General features: G+C 33.9%; 1 protein-coding gene across 1 annotated transcript in view; it reads left to right on the top strand.

Moving 5' to 3' along the window:
- LOC136039136 (DNA-directed RNA polymerase II subunit RPB2) overlaps positions 1 to 22,134 on the top strand; it is a 77,813-nt gene extending 55,679 nt beyond the window's left edge. Inside the window, exons 17-21 of the mRNA XM_065722624.1 lie at positions 2,611 to 2,718; positions 11,384 to 11,539; positions 15,320 to 15,438; positions 18,067 to 18,262; positions 21,990 to 22,134. Coding sequence (XP_065578696.1) covers positions 2,611 to 2,718; positions 11,384 to 11,539; positions 15,320 to 15,438; positions 18,067 to 18,262; positions 21,990 to 22,079 — 669 coding nt within the window. The 3' untranslated portion in view covers positions 22,080 to 22,134. The remainder of the gene's footprint in view (positions 1 to 2,610; positions 2,719 to 11,383; positions 11,540 to 15,319; positions 15,439 to 18,066; positions 18,263 to 21,989) is intronic.
- The last annotated feature ends 780 nt before the right edge of the window (positions 22,135 to 22,914 follow it).

The following is a 22,914-nucleotide window of genomic DNA, read 5'->3' as shown; positions in this document are numbered from 1 at the left end:
TTGCGACGTTTTGTATTTCATGGGTTTTTGTAGTTCATGCTTAGTTTCTATATTTTGTTGTAAAACAAAATGAATGATACATGTACTAACTAAGTACAAGCATTTCTCACATTTAATTAGTAATGATGTTTGTTTTTTCTCAGTATCTTTTTAACGAAGTTTCAAGCATCCTTTTGGTTTGTACTATGCGGTGTGATTTTAACAATTGCAGACAGAATTTGCCATCTGTTCGAAAACTATGCATTTTATTAGGGACAGTTATAACTTGATCAAATGGTCAGCGTCTTTTTATTTGTTTTTTTTTTATATTATTTAATTCTATACATCTTTGTAAAACAAGATCATTAACTTGTGGACCAAATTTAAATAAGTATTTCTTAGAGCTAAACAAAACTGAGATTTTTTCTTTTTGCAATTTCTTTTTACTGAATTATAGAAATTTTGTGGACTCCACCATGGTACAATTTAAAATATTGTGTATAAAGTATCCTTAACTAAGTTTTACGCAAGATCTCAAAATATGAGGTTGGTTCGCGAAAATCGTGAGATATAACAAGAAAGTATTTTTCTCCCTTAATTAGCTACAATTATTTTTATTTACTATTTTTTTTAGCCTAATTTTTAAAGCAGGGGAACCCAATAAAATCAAGAGAACTATAGCAAGTTTAATTTTAATAAATATTGCAGGTTTAATTCATATTATTTTTAGAATTATTGATTAACTGTTTAGGTGGGGCAGGGGGAGGAGTAAGTTTTTTTTCAAGGAAGTTTTTTTTTGGTCGTCCCAAACACCCTAATTTGCGTAGTTTGGTAATCTTTATTTTTGTTTTGTCAGTACTCGATGGAGATTTAGCTGTTGGTTTTTTTTTTATATAAAAATAGTATTGAATCATTTACAAAAAGACCTTTGAGACAGGCTGCCAAAAATGCAAGTTTAGCCTTGAAAACTTGCATTTAATCATTCTGTTCGGTTTTGTTTGAATGAAACTCACTTCATTCTATTTATCAGTCCTGGTTGAACTTCGTTGAAGTAAGGATGCTAAGGCTGTTTTTAAAGAGTTTTTAAAAAACATTATTAGTCTTAATTCTCACATTTTAATATAAGTTTATATATATATATATATATATATATATATATATATATATATATATATATATATATATATATATATATGTATATATTCTCGTTTTGTGCTGAAGACGGTCCTTGGACATAGGGCCAAAATATCTTCTGAATTGATTTCCACTGTCTTGAAAAGATTTTTACTATTGTTTCTACTTTGTGTTTGTTTGGTTTTTTTATGACCCATTTTTTAATAATAATAAAAAATGAATTTTGGAAAGTACTCAATAGCGTGTGGCCGGAATAGTCAAGCGTAATTGAATTCACCTTCAGGAATTTGCCAGCTTTGAATAAGTGAGAAAAATCAGAATGCATTTTTCACATTGTTTGCAAATAAAGTGAACAAAGAAGGATTGGTTGTCTCATGAGGGTAAGCTCAAAGTTTAAGCTGAAGGCATCTAGAAACCCTTAAGCCTAAAAAATTTTTTACTTTCTTATACCTTCTTTTATTTAATAGAACTCACAGATTTTCTGTTTTCTTCAAATTGTCCTTCTCCCTTTGAAATATTCTGATCTGGGGAACTACACCGAAACGTGTGTTTAAAAATCGCACAAATGGCGGAAATGTGCGGGGTCTGATCTTGAGTTGCGTCTGATTTTCTAAAAAGCTCTTTTTGTGGTTATATTTTCTACAACAAGTAAAAAAATTTTAGAATTAGTAGCCTCAAAAATTGTATTCCATTTGAATATACAGCTTATTGGAGCTAATATTGACGGTGTACATATTTCGAAATGATATTAACTTGGACCCATTTAATAAAGTTGAGATTGAGTGCTCTACCAACTTTCCAACTTTCTTACGCTCTTACTTTTTTTTTTTTTTTTTTTTTTTTTTTTTTTTTTTTTTTTTTTTTTTTTTTTTTTTTTAATTATTATTATTATTATTATAATTATTATTATTATTATACCGGGGTCATATTCCCATATATTTATTTATAACCCACTTACAAAAAAAAGATAAATAGTGGAGTAAACACAAACGAAAATCAGCAATAACATTACACAAAAAAACAATTAAAGAACAATAACATTACATACATAAAATTAATGAAACAAACGAATTAAACCATGGCGACGCGACAAACGCCGATACGCTGTTTCCAAAATCCTTTTGTGTAAACCAGTCAACTTTTCAGTAATATTCAGGAGGTGAAACTTATTTATTATTTTTCTATTCCTATACCTATTGCTGCAGCTTTTTCTTTACTTTCAAGTTGAAGGTAAATTTTTCTTACCTTTCTGGTTAAAGGTAAATATTTCTTACTTTCAGTTTTAAGTTAAAGAAAATATAATTAGATTAAGACAGTGTTCTCAGGTAGCTCTATTCTTAGGTAAATCTCAGCCTCTCTATTATTCTGTCTTTCAATTTTCACTCTCTATTCGCTCTTAGCTCTATTCTTATATAAATCTCTCATCCTCTCTACTTTTCTTTCTTTCACTCTTTACACTAACGATTTTTTTTTCATTTGTTATCTTTTTTGTTTCAGGACATGCCATTTTCAGCAGAGGGAACTGCGCCCGACATTATCATTAATCCCCATGCTATCCCGTCTCGAATGACCATTGGTCACTTGATCGAGTGTATTCAAGGAAAGGTATGATTAATACTTAATTATGTTTCCTTGTTAAATGTGAGTTCATTTTTCTAAGGATTGAAGTGTTATAATATAGAATTCAAGGCCATTTTAATCTATTAATATTTTCATTTTGGTAAAATCTGTTTTTGAAAGAGTTGATATATAACCATGTGTTATGCCCTTGTGTTATGCCCTTGAATGGTACAGATAATGCATGCTAGTAAACAAAGGAAAAATCACTGTTTAAGGAACTCACAACTAGTTAATGCACCAATCAAGCTGAACAGTGGACCAAAAATCCTGTAGCATTTTGAACATGTCTTTTTTGATTATCAAACATATAATGAAAAAAGAAATCACCAATGCAACAGCACAAACACATAAAAAAAGAGACAGAAGGAGAAAAGGAAGGCTGTTTTCCTACATTAGTAATTAATATAGATCAGTACTTGAATGAGGCCTTAGCCCTAGTCATCCATATAATCACATAGGTCAAACAGCATAGCCATACACAATCAACCATAAAGAATAATCCATGGACAGGCAGTCGTGTCGTCAGTAAGTATAAGTCGTCATTTACCAAATATTAAAAACAATAAAAAAGACAAATAATTCAGAGGCGACAATCCAACACAATGGCTCATTAGGAGAATACACCCTTGCCTATAGGGTTTCGGCACTTTAAATTCCCTACCCAGGCAAGTGGCATGCCTACCATAAATTCCCTATGGTATCCCCATGTTAGGTATCACCCCCAAAATATATGCCTATGAAAAGACAAATGTAGAACAACCAAGTATGTAAAACGTCAGTTTGGCTGCTAAATCCTAGAATATACCGAAAAAATTGGCATTTTTCGGTAGGAAGTATAGCTGGTTTACATGCAAAATATGTTAGGTACTATTATGGTACTAGGTACTATATTATGGTTATGGTACTAAATAGGTTAGGTACTATTCTGAATATTATGGAGTAAAACCGTTCCTGCCTCCCGTCTTTTGGATTGGAGTAATATAGCCCAGCTTCGAGTATGACGGGTAACAGCTGGAATCACTTATATCAGTTATAGTAAAAACACATTTTTTCAACAGGTTAAAAACCCGGATTGCAACCTGATTTCATCGATTACGTTCAGCTTGTTATCTGCTAGAACCGCCCACACGCGCAGTGGCGTAGGGGGCATAAATTTATGTACCCGTAGTTTATTGTAATATTTTTATAAAAGAAGGAGATTAATTTTTATTGCCAGAAGGTATTGAACGCATTTAATATGCATTTATCGTTGAATATACTATAAGGAGGCTAAAGGTTTAATTCCAATTGAATAAATAAAATTGAAAAAGTAAAATTTGAATAGTTGTAATATGTATTTTCATTCAATGCTGTAATAACTGGAGAAGAGAATATTTGTAACATAATTCGCTTTCAGTTAAGCGCCAATGGCGCAGTAGGCTTTAGGTTTTTAAAGTTAGAAAAGAAGGCAGTAGCTAAATTCTTGTTTGTAGTGAAACTTAATTTGTCGTGAACGGTCTTGGGAAGAAATAAGGTGAAAGTTAATATTTGATTTATAATGATGTCAACTGCTGAAAACCCAATCAGGTCAAAACTCGGATTTTACTGTAATTTAATTTTTATTTTCAACGTTGTAATAAGTACGTAAGAAAATGTTTGTAATAAGGCGCCATTTTCAGTAAAGCGCCAATGAAGCAGTAGGCTTTAGACTTTAACAGTTAGGGAAGGGGGCAGTACTCATACTCTTCTATGAATTGATTTTTGTTCGTTTCAATCTTGATTCGCATATTTAGTATATAATATGTGTTTTTTGGCTATGATTGTTTATTTAGTTTCTGTTCGTTATGGTTTTCATTTATTCTACAATAGTAAAATATTTTTGTTTGTTTTAAACTTGATTTACATATTCAATTTTAGCTATACTCGTTCTAAGATTTATTTATTCATTCATATTAGTACAAAAAAAAAAGAATAAAAACGAAAGCAATGCGAAACCGGAAGAATGGAACAACAAGAACAGTGCAAGAAGAGATAAAAAAAAAACTAGAAACAAGATTTTTTTAAAGGAAAACCAAAAACAATTGACCCCCCTCCCCCTCTCGCACAAAAAAAAAACAAACCAAACGTATTTAAGCTACTCCAATCTCATTCAGGTAATAAGAGTCCAGTCTAATGCAGGTTAAATTTTAATTACTTTTAGTTTTACTGACGAGCAATTTTGATTTTCACCTTCTCTTCTTCACTTGGTCAATTGCATTTCCTTTTTTCTTATTCTTAGACGTTTCTGTTCTACTCTGGTTTTTATCGGCATTGAGCATGCCTCGTTTGACGCATCTAAAATGTCAGCGGCCTTTTATTTTATCTTTTCTTGTCCTTTTTCGGTGGCCGGCGTTTACCCCCCCCCCCCCCCCCAAAAAAAAAAAACCCTGGCAAATAAGCCCCTACGGAAAATACCCTTCTCCAGAAAAAAAACGGAAAATACCCCCTACCTGTGGAAAGTATCACCCCCACACAGCTGGTTAATCTCCAATCCCCCTAGACTTCAAAAAAAGGACTAGAAATATTAATTTCTGATCGAATGAGCACATTCCGAAGTTTCTTCGACCTTGAAGTGGAGGTGAGAATAAGGAAGGGCAATCCCCTTCCTGTATGGAATAAATTCTGCTTATTTTGGGGTTTAGTGTTATTCTTAAGTTCAGGTTAACAGTGTAGACCTGAAATATACCCAGAAATCATAAGGGAGTAGATGTCAATTTTACATTTTCGATGCGTTTTAAAAGTTTCTTTGTACACCCCACCCCCAAAAAAAACTTTGTTGAAAGATACCCTTTTGCTGGCTTTTTGTTGGGAAACTCTTCACGGAGGGGATTACCGGTATGATGTTAAAAAACAATCAGAAATTAGTCTTCTTAAAATGAAAGTGCGCAAGAAACATTTTTCACCTGAGATCGCCCGCAAGAAAGTTTCTGGGTGGAATTTTCAGCTAGAATTGAATTGTCTTGGAGGAATTCCCCTGGAGGGGGGGGGGTATTTTTACGTGAAAACAGCTTTCCACGGTGGAATTTTCTCGTGGAGGAAGGAACTTTTCACGGAGAAGAGCCAGATTTCCCGGTATTATTTACGTATACTTTTAATTAATTGTAAGTTTTGAGTTTTTTGTCCCAATTCTTTAAGAGTAACTCCTGAAGCAGGTTGGCTGATTAATAAGAATAATAAGTTGTTTTTTTTTTTTCAATCATTAGTTATGAAAGAATGTTGATGGGTGCAGAGTGGGGACAGGGGATGGTGCCTGAAACCCCCTTGAGGGAGCCGGATTATACGGCATGATCTGATTAAGAAGCAGAAATTAAAATTTAGGAAAATAAGTTTTTTCAACTGAAAGATTAAGATAGTAACCAGAACTGTAAAAAACTGATTTTCAATATCAACAGACACATCAAAAGAATTAAAATTATTATGCTAATTTATGATATATAAGGTTCATAAAGTTTAGTGTTACCCATCAAAAGTTACGGGCCTAACAAAATTTACCCGATTTCTGAAATAAGGGGTGGAGAAATACCCCTTAAGATTCAAGGAATCTTAATGAAAACCACACGATCAGATTCGGTGTACCAGAGAACCCTACTGTTGAAGTTTCAAGCTCCTCTCTGTAAAGACGCTGAATTTAGCTATTTTTGCCAAATGATAGGTCACGGATGCGTGTTTATTTGTTGTTGTTTTGTTCGTATTTTTTCCAGGGGGGATCGTATTGGAATGGTGCCCTAGAAGATTGAGAGAGAGTTTTCAGGAACAGCTGAATACTTTTCAGGAACAGTTTAATACTAAACTGGAGATTTTAAAAATTGATAAGGCGGAAGATGGATGGAATAATCTTATAAGAGCGTTTACTTAAACACGAGGGCCATTTAATTAGAAAAAGAAGCTTTTTTAAAAGTGCTAACAGCTTTAACGTAAGAACAAGTTAATAAGACGGTACAACTCTTCATATATAGAATAGACCTCCCAAAATTAATAAGCAGGTTTTGTTTTAATTTTTCATGTAAGGTGAGCCAAATTCGAACCTGTATTAGTTGAAAAACGTTAAGAAATTCAATAAAAACGAACAGAAATTATTCTGTATGTAAAAAAGGGATGTCCTCTCCTCAACGCCTCGCTCTTTACGCTAAGTTTTCATTGTTTTAAAAAGTAGAGTTGTGACAAAGAGTCAAAATATAAAGTAAAGAGTAAGACGTTGAAGAGAAAACAACCCTCTTAATATACAGAATAATTTATGTTTGTTTTAAGTTTTAGTGTTGTTCCTTACTTTCGGTAAAAAAAAAAAAAACTTTTTTTATTCAATTCAAAAAAGAAAAGCCTAATTGTTTATTGCTTATGCAAAAAATTTGTTATTGTGAATTAAACAGACATTTTTCAGGGAGGCGAATTTTCTCTGGAGGAATTTTCAGTGGTAGGATGTGGGGGATGCCCCCTCTTAAATACTTTGTTCTTTTCGCTAAAGTATGATTTTGTATCCCAATCCTTTACGAACAAAAAATGAAACACAAGGTTCGTTAAACTAGAATTAGAAAGCTTTTTGAACATTCTGAATAACGTTAGCGTGAAGAGCGAGGTATTGTGGAGGGGATATTCTCCCCATATCGTAATAATTTCTGTTCGTTTACTTTTAAATGTTGATCCTTACTTTCAGTTGAAAAATATGCTTTTTTTGTTTAATCACTCAAAGGCACAAACAAATCTCTGTGATTTCACGCTTTGGATGCGTGAGCTAATTGAATATAGGCAGTTAGATTGCCTTTGCATCGCCTTTGTCAACGCAGCGTTAATCAGCTATGCAAGGGTGGAGTATGACGTAAATTTTGCAAATATAAGGACCAACATTTTCCTGAGGTTCTGATCATAACTGCTGTCATTAAAAACACTAACAAGGGTTGTTGATAGTTTATCAGGGAATGCTTTTATTAGATCAATTGGGATATCAATGGGACAAACACTATTTTTTTTTTTAGTTTATTTTTCCTACTATTTTGCTTCGCTGAAATTTCCGGGATTTTATCCTTTTGAGTTTCAGGGATTAGCTGGTTGTCCGAGAGAGGGAAAACGTTTGCAGAATGATATTTAGTGTTTATTAAGCTCATTAGCTGTCTGTTCAGGCGGTTCATCCAGAAGAAAATCAAGGTTCTTACACGAGCGACCCCAAATTTCTTTCACTTTCTTAAATCATAGCCGAGGTTTCCTCTGATTTAAGTAATTTAATTTATTCTTACCATAGCGAGAAGCAGCATGACGTATTTCTTTCTTTATTTGTTTACGGAGGGGTAAGGCTTCCTCTTTATTTCCGAGGTGAAAAAGTTCTAGTTTGAAATAGATTACCTTTTAATTTTTCATTAATGTAAAGTTTATCTGAGGAACATGCCTTCTTGGTAACATCTGGGAAACAATTTTGGTACTACTACTACTACTACTGGTAATAACTCACTGCAGCACCAAGCCGCCTGAGGCCAACACAGCTACGCACACTCCTCCAACCTAATCTATTTAAAGTTTCCCCTTTACACCCTCCCAGGAAGTTCCCATTTCCTTTAAATCGTTATTTATGACATCTTCCCAACCCAGACAAGGACGACCTGCTTTCCGTGTAGCCCCAGACGGTTGGCCAAAAAAGACAATCTTCGGTAATCTGTCATCCTTCATCCGTAGAACGTGGCCTAGCCATCTCAACCTTTCTTTCATTATAGCCCTAGAAAGCGGGATTGAACAATTTTGGTAATTTATCGTTAATTTTGTTTGAAACAAACTAACCTTTGAATTAAGATTTACACACGACAAATCGTCATCCCAACTCAGACGTAATCCAAGATCCAAAATCAAAAAGACTTTGACTTGTTATTGGCCGGTACGAAAATTCAAAAACAGAGAAGTTTGTTTAAAAACTAGTGGTTTCAAATGTAGCATGAAATGATAGCTACCATCGAGGGGGAAGGGTAGTTGGATTATTGTAAAAGGTTTTAATGTTGATGCAAATAACATCCAAACTGTTTCCACTTTTGTAGTAGGGAAATTAACGATTTGCTTAAGCTTCTGATTTTTGCACAGATAATTAAGACTTAGCTCGTTTGCGTCTCCTTCTATAAAGATGCCGGCATTTGGATACTTTGTCATCACAAAGTCAAGACTTGCTTGTAGCCTGTCATGAAAATTACGACGAGAACAAGCATTCTGTCCGGGTGAATAATAAAATGAGCGAAGTATTAAATTGGTATAAGGCTGCGTTGAGTATTTGGGCTTAGTAGATGTCCAAATGATTTCATCGCAATCACCTAGTCCTGGCATATGGATAAGGGTAGGAGATGGACAATCCTTTGCGAAAATCCTACTCCTCCTCTTTTTTCCCCAGTGGGTGGTCAACCGGGTGTAGCTTTACAAACTCCTGAAAACCAGTCATTTTCTCAAGGAGATCTGGATTTTGTGCCTGGACTTCAGTAACTGCAATTCTATCATTATGGTTCAATTTTTCTGTTGCTTCTAACTCAATTAACTTTTTAAATTCAAACTTTCGGTGTCCGTAAGGAAGAAAACTGGGAAATGATAACATTTTTTTTTTTCTCAAACTCTTTAGCAACTGATTTCTTCAAAAAAGCTTTATTCTGAGGTAACTTTGGCAGGGTGTAAGTATTAAAATTAATTCTGGGAGTGGGAAGAACATCCCTAAAATTGAAATATTATCATTCGGATTGTTGTAGGAATGTTTGTCGTAAGGCTCGAATTTGAAAAAGTCGAATTAAACTTCAAACTAGAATTAAAATCAAGTTTGATTGTATAAAATGATGCCAGTTAATTTGTTAATAAATAAGTCAATCTATCATCCCTCCATGCGTCATTCCTAGGGCAGAACTAAGGTAGATAGTCATATAACTAATATAGTCGTAGAACCTATAGTGTTTTGTTAAATGGCATGGGTTAATGGTGGGGGTAAACCCTGGATCGAGAGACTCTTAAACCGGGTTTGAAGTGGGAGGGGAAGAAGTTCACTTTTAAAAGCTGGGGGGTAAATTGAGATAGTCGTGGGTAAAATGTTGCTGTTTGTGATATTTTCTTCTATTAAAGAGGGAAACTATATGTTTTATCTGGATAATCATGGGTAATTTAACAAAGCGATGGGATGGAGCGGATAATTTTTGGACGGACTATTTATTACAGGATAATTTTCGCGTATGTGAACTCTCAAACCAGAGTCACATTGGGTATGGTGGCTGGGGGGGGGGGGGGTAAAGTGCAAGCGATGGGGGAAAGCTTTTCTGGTGATCCAGAAATAAGTCAAATTGGGTGTGTTCTTTATATGGGGGGATGGTAAGGCAAGATGATACTGGGAGAGGGAAGTACGGTGGAGGGTGTCTGAGAGGGGAGTGGTTGGGATTTTTTCGGCAAATAACGGGTGGAGTCCAGAACCAGTCAGTAACTTCTTGGACGCACGGAGAGGAGCGGAGTCTAAAGGAAGTGGATTTTGAGAGAAATGTGAAACACTTGAGTGGTCATATGGAACTAAAAAAGTTTTTAAATAGATTTTGACGAGTACCGAAAGGAAACCGAGTAACCGATAGGGAATTTACGCTTTAGAGATAAGTCATGGATTCCGCTGCTTTTTTGGCGTAAAATTTTTATCAGTGTGGTATTCTCCAAAACTGCAATTAAGCAAAAATTGATCATTTCACCCGTACAGGAAGAATCTCCTATAAGATTTGTCCAAGTGCCCCATATATTAGAAATACATTAATTTTACTCAGTTGTTATGTTCGAACCGTCTTGATCTGAAACTTCATTGTTTCTAGCGTTTTTTATTACAATACAAGTGTTCTTTATAATGCTAGTATTCGTGAATACTAGTGTTATAATTATAATACGTATGTAGTATTCTAATACTGGCATTGTCATAAAGACGAGGCAACCAACTTGTGAAAAACTGGCCGTTTCGACGCTAGTGAGCTTGAAATTAGCTTTTGGACTGGCTTTTTTTATGTTAAAAAAAAATATGTTTAAGCAATTTTAAATTTAAAACTAGAAATATATTTTATTAGTCGGACTTGCGAACAAATCTATCGAACTTGTTGTTTAATATCTGACCACAAGCAACAACAGAAGAATATATGGGAACAGTTTAAACCTACTTCTTGGAAAGGGTTTTAGCAGTTTTTCTGAAGGAGAGGGGTCTCCAGCCTTAAGGCAACCGGTTCAAAGCTTCTGCAAAATTAGTGGTTTTAGTTTTTGGTGTTTTATATTGATTATATTACCAGCCTTTGATTTATCGTTGAGATCCTTTAGCAATTGAGAACAAAATTGCCCCCCCCCCCTTTGGGGTCGTGCCACGGTTTGTCTGTTGTTCTGTATCTGAATTACTCCCCCCCCCCTCCCCCCAAGGCTTGATCGTATGGTTATTATAACCACTCCAGTCTGTGACAGAATTCAAGAAAAGAGTTTTGATTCAGAGAATTGCCTGTAATATCCTTAGTATGTTGTTTGTGATTTAAGAGGTCAAAATACCATCAGTCTTTTTTTTTTATCTTACTCTGGCCGTACTTTTCGTTTTGGGGAAAATTTATTTTTTTAGGGGAACAACTGGCCTATAAGGTTACTGAAGAAATTAGTTAATTCATTTATGTTTTTGCTGTTCTAGGTCTCAGCAAATAAAGGAGAGATCGGTGATGCCACTCCGTTCAACGATGCTGTTAATGTGCAGAAAATCTCAAATCTTCTTCAAGATTACGGTTACCAGTTAAGAGGGAACGAAGTGATGTACAATGGATTTACGGGGAGAAAACTCGTGTCTCAGGTAATATTTGATTCAAGTGCAAGAATGTAGTATACCGAATCATTGTAATTATTGTACTGAGAGGTGGTTTTTAATGCCCAAAAAGAAAGTTTTTAGGTCTTAATATTCCATTTGATATTACATATATATAGGCTATAATGAGTAAGAGAGGGGGGGGGATATATTATAGAGAAAGAAAGAGGGGGTAATAGATTCACCGCATACTTTAATCGCCCTATTATTTGGTAATTTTGGCGGCTTGGGCTAAAATATCTGTCTGGGTCAAGTCGGCAAGTATGTGATAACAAATTTTAAATGAATATGGTTAATTAGACGACATTTAATTAAATTTTTACTGATATTATAATTGTTGGGAGTTGGCTAACTATGTAACCGCTAAGTGTAGTCAAGGGCGTATAAAAATATAATCTTATAAAAATATTGGATGAAGTAGTATTTCTTGGTTGCTAAAGGAAAGATAATGTCCCAAACCACCAAATTAGTGTAGGTAAGCATATGACTGAAATCTTTTATTTAACATTCAAAGTCTTTACTAGATGATGTCGTCCCATTTGCCATTTGCGCCATTATTTCACACTTTTTTTAGGAAGGTAGGTAGATTTTTATTTAAAACCTTTATATCACATACATATCAATTAGTCACAAAAAGGCCGTTTTGACCTGTAATAGCGACTACATATAATATATATATATATATATATATATATATATATATATATATATATATATATATATATATATATATATATATATATATATGCATTTTTAACCGGCTCTTAAGCTGTGAGAGACTCTCTGACTCCCTTATATACTCTGGGAATGCATTCCAAATTGTTGGGCCTATGTGTCTTGTCACATGTCCCGATCGCGTTGTATTCCTCATCTCACTAATCAGATCATTTCCATGTCGAGTAAAATATTGATGGTAAAATAAATTCTGTTTAAAATAACTTCTAAAAACTTCAGGTTCCAAATTATTCAAGCACAGAAAAACGAAAATGCCTATCTGCATATCTCTAATTTGACCTACATTCATTAAATTCAACCTTTTAAATATACTTAACGTACTATCAGTCCCTCGGTCATAATTTCCAATAATACGAACAGCTTTATTTTGCTGTACCTGTACTCTCTTATAATTTAAAAATCACGCGCCCATATCATACATCCATAATTAATATAAATAAAAAAGTTTATAAAATAAAGTTTATTATTATTATATACAAGACAATACAAAATGCAATTCAAAATTGAATTACAGTGCACTTATTCCCCCTCGAAAGGCTCCATGGCCCTCATGGTAGACTCATGCTAGAGCAGTTCCATTATATATAATAGCTCGTGGAGAAATTGTAGGCGCTGGTCCTATTCTAGTGAATGTCATAAAATTTGTTTTGGTTGTATCTATTGCAAGCCGGTTTAGAGAGACGAATGTATGCAGTCCTTTTTAATGCTTCATTAACATTATCAGTAAGTTCATTGAGAGTCTTTCCTGTTTAAGTATACTTCCTCAAATGAGCGGGGTTTGAAGGAGGGGGATGAGGGGTGAAGGAAAATTGCATCCATTGTCGAAATTTGGAGGAGATGGGGCCAGAAATAATGAAAAAAGTTAATCGCTGTAAAGTAATTTGTTGACAGTATTGTTTCAACAATCATAATTGAAAAAATATTATTTCAAGATATTTTCCGTATTTTTATCAAAAAATACGTTTTTTTTTGGTATCCTCATTAAAAAAAATGCAAAATGAAATTATCCCTCCCATAGATTTTGTGCTCCCCTCCCCCTAGTATTTTCACTATTTGGTGTCATTGTCTTTTTCATTTTTAAAGCAATTTTATAAATCCTAGTCTATGATTTAGGTGCGCATAGGCTGAAACCTTGTCTTACATTAAATTTGTTTTATTTTTGAATATCACACACAATGAAGAGAATTCGAATCAAGCAATGCCTTATTAATATAACTATTTGTTTCAAGGATAATGTTCCTTGTTGTGTCATATACCGTAGAAGATGGCCTCAAAAGAGGGAGGAAAATGTTGAAATTCATATAATAGGGCAGTAGGAGACGTAAGACTGAATTAAACTTTGATTTTTTTTTTATTATTACTATAATTTTTTTTAACAATAAAAACAGGAAATACCATCCGTATCCAGGATTTTTTTTTTCACGGGTTGGGGGGGAACAAAAGAAACTTTAAAAAACACATACAAAATTTGTTTATATTCATTTTTTGTGATTTTACGAGTCCGACAAATATTTTGGAGAAGGGGGAGGTTAAAATATAATATTGAGTCCAATGTAAGCTAAGAATGTTTTGTATGTTCATCACTGGTAATGCTTGATTCCTCGTATTTCACTATATTGTCACTCAGTCCTTGAGACTCCCTCGTATTTTCTGATTTTGATTTCTTAATCTTTCTTCATCATATTTTTAGATCATTTCCATTATATGATAGAAAAATAAGGTGGTGAGGTTTGAATGAAATGAAGACAACTGAAGTCTAACTTAAATTATCACCTAAAACAAAAGGACATAATTGCAGGGTCCTTGTTATTGGGGATTTAAATTTGAAGTTTGTGTTGTATTTTTCCAGATCATAGACGCTACTTAATGCTCGGTAAAAGAAATCTTTTTCATAACTAACGTATTTTTTTGGGGGGGGGGAGGGGTGTATTTTAAATGATGTATTTCTGTTGGCTGGTAATCCTAGTCATCTGAGGGTTTGAAAAATCTGTTTAGTTTCGCAGTAGAACGAAATGAGTCTTCGGGTAAAGTTCAGAATAAAGCTGAATTATGTGGCTTGATTTTGGCATCATATTCTGGCACATATTCATGTGGCCATATTTTGGCACATATTCATGTGCAAAACTATGTGTGATTCAGAATAAAGCTGAATTATGTGGCTTGATTTTGGCCTCATATTCTGGCACATATTCACGTGGCCATATTCATTGGCACATATTTTTGTGCAAAACGATGTGTGATTCAGAATAAAGTTGAATTATGTGGCTTGATTTTGGCATTATATTCTGGCACATATTCATGTGGCCATATTTTGGCACATATTCATGTGCAAAACTATGTGTGATTCAGAATAAAGCTGAATTATGTGGCTTGATTTTGGCATCATATTCTGGCACATATTCACGTGGCCATATTTTGGCACATATTCATGGCAAAACTATGTGTGATTCAGAATAAAGCTGAATTATGTGGCTTGATTTTGGCCTCATATTCTGGCACATATTCACGTGGCCATATTCATTGGCACATATTTTTGTGCAAAACGATGTGTGATTCAGAATAAAGTTGAATTATGTGGCTTGATTTTGGCATTATATTCTGGCACATATTCATGTGGCCATATTTTGGCACATATTCATGTGCAAAACTATGTGTGGTTCAGAATAAAGCTGAATTATGTGGCTTGATTTTGGCCTCATATTCTGGCACATATTCATGTGGCCATATTTTGGCACATATTCATGTGCAAAACTATGTGTGATTCAGAATAAAGCTGAATTATGTGGCTTGATTTTGGCCTCATATTCTGGCACATATTCACGTGGCCATATTCATTGGCACATATTTTTGTGCAAAACGATGTGTGATTCAGAATAAAGTTGAATTATGTGGCTTGATTTTGGCATCATCTGGCACATATTCATGTGCAAAACTGTGTGTGATTAGCTGTAATTTTGTAACATCACTTTTAGTATTTTATGATAATTTTATTCTCTTTTGAGATATATTTAATTAAAGGCATGTCTCTTTCAGGTTTTCTTAGGACCTACCTATTACCAACGTCTTAAACATATGGTAGACGACAAAATTCATTCACGTGCCCGTGGACCTGTGCAAATTCTGGTTCGTCAACCTATGGAAGGTCGTGCAAGGTGGGTATTCATTTTTTTGTGTGTTTGTATCTCCCTTGTCCAACCACACTTTTTCTAAACTCTTATTGAAATTCCATTCGTAATTGATATGTTCAGTTGCGCGAAATCCGAGCTACATCCGAAATGATGCTGGCCCCAGTCAGAGCTTTTAGTGTAACTGTCACCATTAACCGATGTCTTGTTATCTAGAAAGAGCTGAGTTTGAGGATCAGTGGAAAGAGAATTTATTTTAGACCTAGTCAGAGCCATCTACCAAATTATTGATTTCCATTGTTCCTCTTTTATGCTTAAAATTTCACTCTTAAAATATGTCTTTGTTCACATTGTACGTTAACACTTGTAATGTAACCTAACCAGTAAGAACAATGGGCAAGGGGCAGCTGACTATTATTCAATTAACCTACATAGTACAACGCCCCTTTTTAAACAGGACAATTATTTCTTTTTCGGGGTAGAGTTACTGCAGTAAGCTCGAGAATTTTAACACTAACCATTCTGATACCTTTCTCCATTAGCACGAGCAGGAGTACCTGTCGGAAGTGTCTAAGAATCGATGTGTTAGTAAGTTGGCTTCGTATGTCAAAGTGAAAGAGTCATTCTATTGTGTGTATTGTTTTTGCCTGTTTTAATTCTCATTACGCTTGTGGTGATTCAAAACTTGTTCTCACATCAACCTTATGTCTCCTCCTGAATCCCTGAAAGTTTCTACTGTTTCTTATATTTGCTATATTATTTGCCAAGTGGCTTTCATTCCATCCAATCTTCCCTCCCCCTATTTGAAAATAAGTACCTCAGTACGGGCCTGATTGCTGGATTCAGGGCTCTTGGATGATTTGATGTCAGATAAGCACGGTCGTAGCTAACCTGACCGTAGCCCTGGCAGAGTAGATCTTTATTTTGTTCACAAAACTAAGTTTAATCACCTTGTTGCTTCTTTTCGTTTATTTTGATGCCTGTTAAATAGACAACAGAAGAAGATGTTTCTTCTTGTGTTGTCTGTTGATTCTGTTGATTTGTTTATTAATAAAAGGCCGAAGAATAGATTATTCAACAAATTCTTATTGTAGATTTAGGTTGTTTAAATTGTAGATGAGACAAATCTTATAATTTTAGCTCAGGCTATATTGCTTCCTATTTATTAAATACTACCTGATGTCTCATGACTCTGAACTTGACTTGTAAGTAGTATTTGGGGGGGAGTCCACGACAAGAGGCTGTTTCCCAGTTTTACTGCGTATGGTATCGTTGCTGACTCGCGCAGATCGCCTGACCTTCAGGATATACCGAATGCAGCTGTGATAAGACAGACATCTAGGTCTATAGTTTCTGGGGCTCTTAAGGGCCAGGTCTAGCAGCCCTATAGTAGTAACGACACCATCATTGTATCAAATGGAGAAAACAGCCCTGAGGGCTGTTCCTCTGCAGCGCTGCCATGTGTGTTTGCAGCTAAATGGTATGTTAGGGGCAAGTTAAATGACGTGGCAACGTCTTTAAAAGCTAGGTTTGAGACGTCACTTTGGCGAGAGTTTTATTGGTCAGTAACCTTCAAATGGCCTGGTAACGTCCTTAGAAGCTAGATTTGAGACGTCATTTTGGGGAGAGGATGGTTCTATAGGCCCGTAACTTTGAAATGGTGTGGCAACGTCCTTAGAAGCTATGTTTGAGACGTCGCTTTACGGAGAGGAGGTTTCTATTGATTGTAACTTTGAAACGGGGCTCTACGGATGTTTTAAAGAGGCAATGGTTTGAGCTAGACTTAAAGCCCGCGTCCGCACCTCCGAAAACTCAAGAGTCCGATACTATGGATATGCACCGTCTCGATATCATTAGGTAGTGTATCTGGACTTTCGCTTGTCACTTCCTTGAATTACATGTTACAATTTGGATGGATTTGTGCTGTTAATGGGTTAGCTACTGCGAGGCTATTCTGGGCAGCGAGCAATGCTGCACCACTAGGGCATCCGTTGCTATACCCACGGGTTCCTATTGAGATCTAGAACCTTCCAATTACAAAGAAATTCTGGCATTGAAGTCGCTGCCTATGATAAGAACATCTTTCCGAAGTATTCTTTTTGTGGCGATCTACATCGAAGCCTAGAAACTCACTTCGACTTCCTCTGGTGTTTCCTTGTTATGGCATTGACTGACTCGACAGTGATATTTGCAAACTGGCCTCTAAACCTGGCACGAGCATTACACTCAGATATGGGTTTCTCGTCAATAATTCAATCAATTGCCGTATTTGATGAAGACGAAACCGACACCCACACGGCATTCACAGCCAAAACTTGCATTCTTTGGACTAAACTCTTTACAATGAATTCCGAATTGAAGTTGAGGGTTGGTTTTGTGGAATCATCAGGTTCAAAAAAACTTCGTATTTATTTTAGAACGTAACTTGGGATAAAAAAAAATGAAAAAAATAGCTTTACAAGATATACACACTGTGACTATAATGTTCAAAGATATCCATTCTGTTGTATCACTTTATTGTCATTTAAATGTTCTCCAATTAATTAATTACGTTAATTGCTATAAATCAATGAAAAAAGACAAAAAAATACCAGTAATTTTAAAGGGTATAATGCAAGGTAGCCTGTTATAAATGTTGCAATTTATTATTTTCAGGGATGGTGGCTTGCGATTTGGTGAAATGGAACGTGACTGTCAGATATCTCACGGTGCTGCACAATTTCTTCGTGAACGTCTGTTTGAAGTGTCTGACCCATACCGAGTTCACATCTGTGATTTTTGTGGTTTAATTGCCATTGCGAACTTGAAGAACAGTAGCTTTGAATGCAAAGGATGTAAAAACAAGACACAGGTATTTTAGTTTTCTCTTTGGTAGTTTCTCATAACGAATATCATAAAATTTGGTAGTTTCTCATAACGAAATTTGGTAGTTTCTCATAACGAATATGGGTAATTTGTAGAACTAGAGATCTGTGTCAGTGTCGAAAGATCACTAACTCCATCTAGCACTTGATGTTTTTCTTAATATTTTTTAGCGTAATAACTGTGCAAAAGACGTTTTATTAACGTAGTTGGCAAAATTTTTTGTAGTAATAAATGTAGTAATAATAACAATACGAATTCTGAAAAAAAAAAATGACAAGAAATGCCGAATAATAGATAGTCTGACTTCTTTTTGACACGAGTCCCAGTTACCGTTCTTAGAAATTACCCATAATTTTTGGTATGATAATAATATAATATGGTATGATAATAATAATTATAATAATATATTATATATTATAATAATATAATATAATAATATATATTATGTAATAATATAATATAATAATATGGGTAACTTGTAGAACTAGAGATCTGTGTTAGTGTCGAAAGATCACTAACTCCATCTAGCACTTGATGTTTTTCTTAATATTTTTTAGCGTAATAACTGTGCAAAAGACGTTTTATTAACGTAGTTGGCAAAATTTTTGTAGTAATAAATGTAGTAATAATAACAATACGAATTCTGAAAAAAAAATGACAAGAAATGCCGAATAATAGATAGTCTGACTTCTTTTTGACACGAGTCCCAGTTACCGTTCTTAGAAATTACCCATAATTTTTGGTATGATAATAATATAATATGGTATGATAAAAATAATTATAATAATATATTATAATAATATAATATAATAATATATATTATATAATAATATAATATAATAATATGGGTAACTTGTAGAACTAGAGATCTGTGTCAGTGTCGAAAGATCACTAACTCCATCTAGCACTTGATGTTTTTCTTAATATTTTTTAGCGTAATAACTGTGCAAGAGTCTTATTAACGTAGTGGGCAAAATTTTTGTAGTAATAAATGTCTGATCCTAGTTTTGGACGAAGAAAACAACAATAATAACAATACGAATTCTGAAAAAAAAAATGACAAGAAATGCCGAATAATAGATAGTCTGACTTCTTTTTGACACGAGTCCCAGTTACCGTTCTTAGAAATTACCCATAATTTTTGGTATGATAATAATAATTATAATAATATATTATAATAATATAATATAATAATATATATTATGTAATAATATAATATAATAATATGGGTAACTTGTAGAACTAGAGATCTGTGTCAGTGTCGAAAGATCACTAACCCCATCTAGCACTTGATGTTTTTCTTAATATTTTTTAGCGTAATAACTATGCAAGAGTCGTTTTATTAACGTAGTGGGCAAAATTTTTGTAGTAATAAATGTCTGATCCTAGTTTTGGACGAAGAAAACAACAATAATAACAATAAGAATTCTGAAAAAAAAATGACAAGAAATGCCGAATAATAGAAGGTCTGACTTCTTTTTGACACGAGTCCCAGTTACCGTTCTTAGAAATTGCCCATAATTTTTGGTATGTCATGCAGTGGTATAATTTTTCCACTTCTGCCGTTCGATTTATTTCAGTCATTTAACTTGGCTTCGAAGTCTATCAAATTCGGAACTAATACAGATTAAGTCGCCTGATTGATTTCAACTTTTTTAAAGATAGTAAAGTCAGATGAAAATTCACTTTTAAGGAAGAGACATCTACAAAGCGCTGATTATTTTGTATTTAATAACTTTATAATGACATCAAAGATGAAACAGAGATGCAAAACGGGACGTTTTTTGAAATGACATTTGTTTCCTGATCCTTTCGATGTCGTTTAATTGATGCGGAAACGATCTTGAATGTACATAAGAAGAAAAATCCGCCATTTACTGGGCGTGGTGATAGTTTTTTTTTTTTTTTTTTGCTCGTAAATTTTGAAAATATATTATTGAAGGATCCCAGTCAGGGGAAGGTTGGTATCCAGGGCCTCCGTAAGTTTCAAAGAATACAACAGATATTGAACATATATTGAACAGTTTATTAATAATAATAATTAAAAAGTCTATTAAGTTATTAAGTCTATTAAAAAAAAATACTAATTATAGATAAGTGATTCTTAACGTAAATTTACTTACCTTTTTTTTATTATTGTTATTTTTTTTATAGATAACCCAAATTTGTGTTTGTCAAATAAAAGTAAACAGCTATGCTAAACTTAAAACGAGCAGAGATTATCCAATATTCGACTAGGCTATTACCTAGTTACAAACAGTATTTTTTATGCTTGCACACTCCTCAATGAAATTAACTCCCCCTCCCCCCAAAAAATGATACGAAAAGATTTTAAGAGGAGATTATTAAGCTTAAACTTCTAGAGGTTGGAGCTGTTTATCTATCTGCTTGTCTTTTTTGAGGGGGGGGGGCTTGACTGGCAAATCCGCAAGGATAGCAGGGGGTCTCTCTCTGCCCCAATACTGGTGACTTCAGTTCGGTTTTTACTACATTTGACTCTCGCGTACTTAAAATTCACTGGACCACGATTTTTCTTCAAGTTACGTAAAGTTCGACTTATGCATCATTTGAGGACATTCGACATAAAATTCGACTTATAAGGGTAACGACTTATATAGAGGTAAGCCATATGAAAGTTCGAATTACAGAGGTACAGAATCGCTACAGTTACTCCCTACAGCCACTGCAATAACTTTATTAGAATAAAGAATTTATTAAAGAATAACTTTATTAGTGTATTATCTGACTTGACTTGCCATATCAAGACTTGACTTTCAAATTTCAATAAATAGTTTAATTCACTAGGAAACAAACACCTGAACATTAACCGAATCTGATGCAAAAATATGTTAAACAAAATTAATTCATATTAAAGTTTACACGTTGTAACCTGCATAACGTGGTTTTGACTAACAGAAGTCTGTTGAGAATACAAGATACAGAGATAAACTTTGACTTATGGTATTAAAGGGAAAATTAAATGACGATTTATGTACTGAATTTCAGGTAGATAACTTTCAGGTCACTTCGACTTACATAGGTAAAATATAACAGTATAAAAATATATACAATATAAAAATATAGGTAAAATATTGTCGACTTACATAGGTAAAATATAACAATAAAAAAATATAAAATATAAAAATATAGGTAAAATATTGTCGACTTACATAGGTAAAATATAACAATAAAAAGTATAAAAATATAGGTAAAATATTGTCGACTTACAGAGGTAAAATATTACTGCAAAATTATTTCGAATTATGCTTGTTTTTTTTTTTTCAACTTGAATAGGTTTTCCAAGCGGCATTGAAAGTAATTCGAGATATCTAGGATATCGTGTTATCGAAGTCGACTGTAGTTTTTATCATTTGCCCCTATTCCAGGTCAGATCTATGCGTAAATGCCTAGGGCCAAGGCTGTTGAGTCTCAATTTTGTTAGATCTTATACGAGGCTTTACCAAAGGAGTAAGATTCAAACTCTCCTCATTTTATCGCCAAAATAGGGATAGCAAGTTGAACACATTTTGGGTGGACAACTTCAATGCTCCAAGTAATAAATAATTTATTTTCATCTTCTATTCACTTAATTGATATGTTCTATTGCCCCATGCCATACATGAATATCTTCCAAATGGAACGCCAATCGTGTTGAGAGTCAAATCAAACGAGGTTCTTGTTCCAGATAATAAAACATGTCTTTTTTCTTCTAGGTATCTCAAGTGAAACTTCCTTATGCTGCGAAACTGCTTTTTCAAGAATTGATGTCTATGAATATTGCTCCTAGGCTAATGACAATTTAAGGTTTTTTTTTACCAGTGTTCTCTAATTTTCGTAATAAATTGTTCGTTTTATTTATATTGTTTGTTTATCTCAGTGCCTTGTTTACTTCATTTGAAGTACAAAAAATAGGGTTGATTCAGGATATTCTTTTTTTTATTGTCTAATCTTAGGTAAATATGCATAAAATGGGGAAAACAAATCTCATTAACGATTATCCGTGCCTGTTGAAAATAGAGCTAACTAAATATTAGTAAATAGCAGATATTGACTGAATCAATTACTAAAAACCTCGTTGTCAACCTTCAAATGATACATCTGTTAAGTTTAACGCGAATCTCCCTGGTTGAAAGCAAACAAGATTTTCCAAAATGTAAAGGAGATTTCCTCCTTTCTCATCGTCTTAATTGCTCCTTGAGGGATGTGCCAGAATATCTAAAGACTGTTGACTTCAGCTAACTGGCCAATGAGAAATATGGAAATTTTGGATATTAAAAATTATTGCTAAAAATCATATCTTATAACTGCAAACTTAAGAATTTTTCGGATTATTTATCGGTATAAGATCTACAAAACGACACAAAAATAAAAGCTGTATGATTAGTACAACCCTTATAAATAGTAAAGGAACCGTATCTTAAATGGCCAATTTTAAAGAAAACGGATAATAATAATAATAAAAATTCACGGCCAAAAATTTTGGAATCTTGTAGCAAATCGAGAGGCTACTTTACAATACTCTACGTCTTGTAGAAATAGATTTATTTCTACTTCTCAAAATGAGAGGGATCCCCACTAATTAACTTCTTATCAAGCTCTAAACAAAAAAAAATGCAAATTTGTCCGACCTATTCATGC

Source organism: Artemia franciscana, chromosome 19 (assembly GCF_032884065.1).
Source record: "Artemia franciscana chromosome 19, ASM3288406v1, whole genome shotgun sequence".
Lineage (NCBI taxonomy): Eukaryota > Metazoa > Arthropoda > Branchiopoda > Anostraca > Artemiidae > Artemia > Artemia franciscana.
This window is presented reverse-complemented; position numbering and strand designations above follow the sequence as displayed.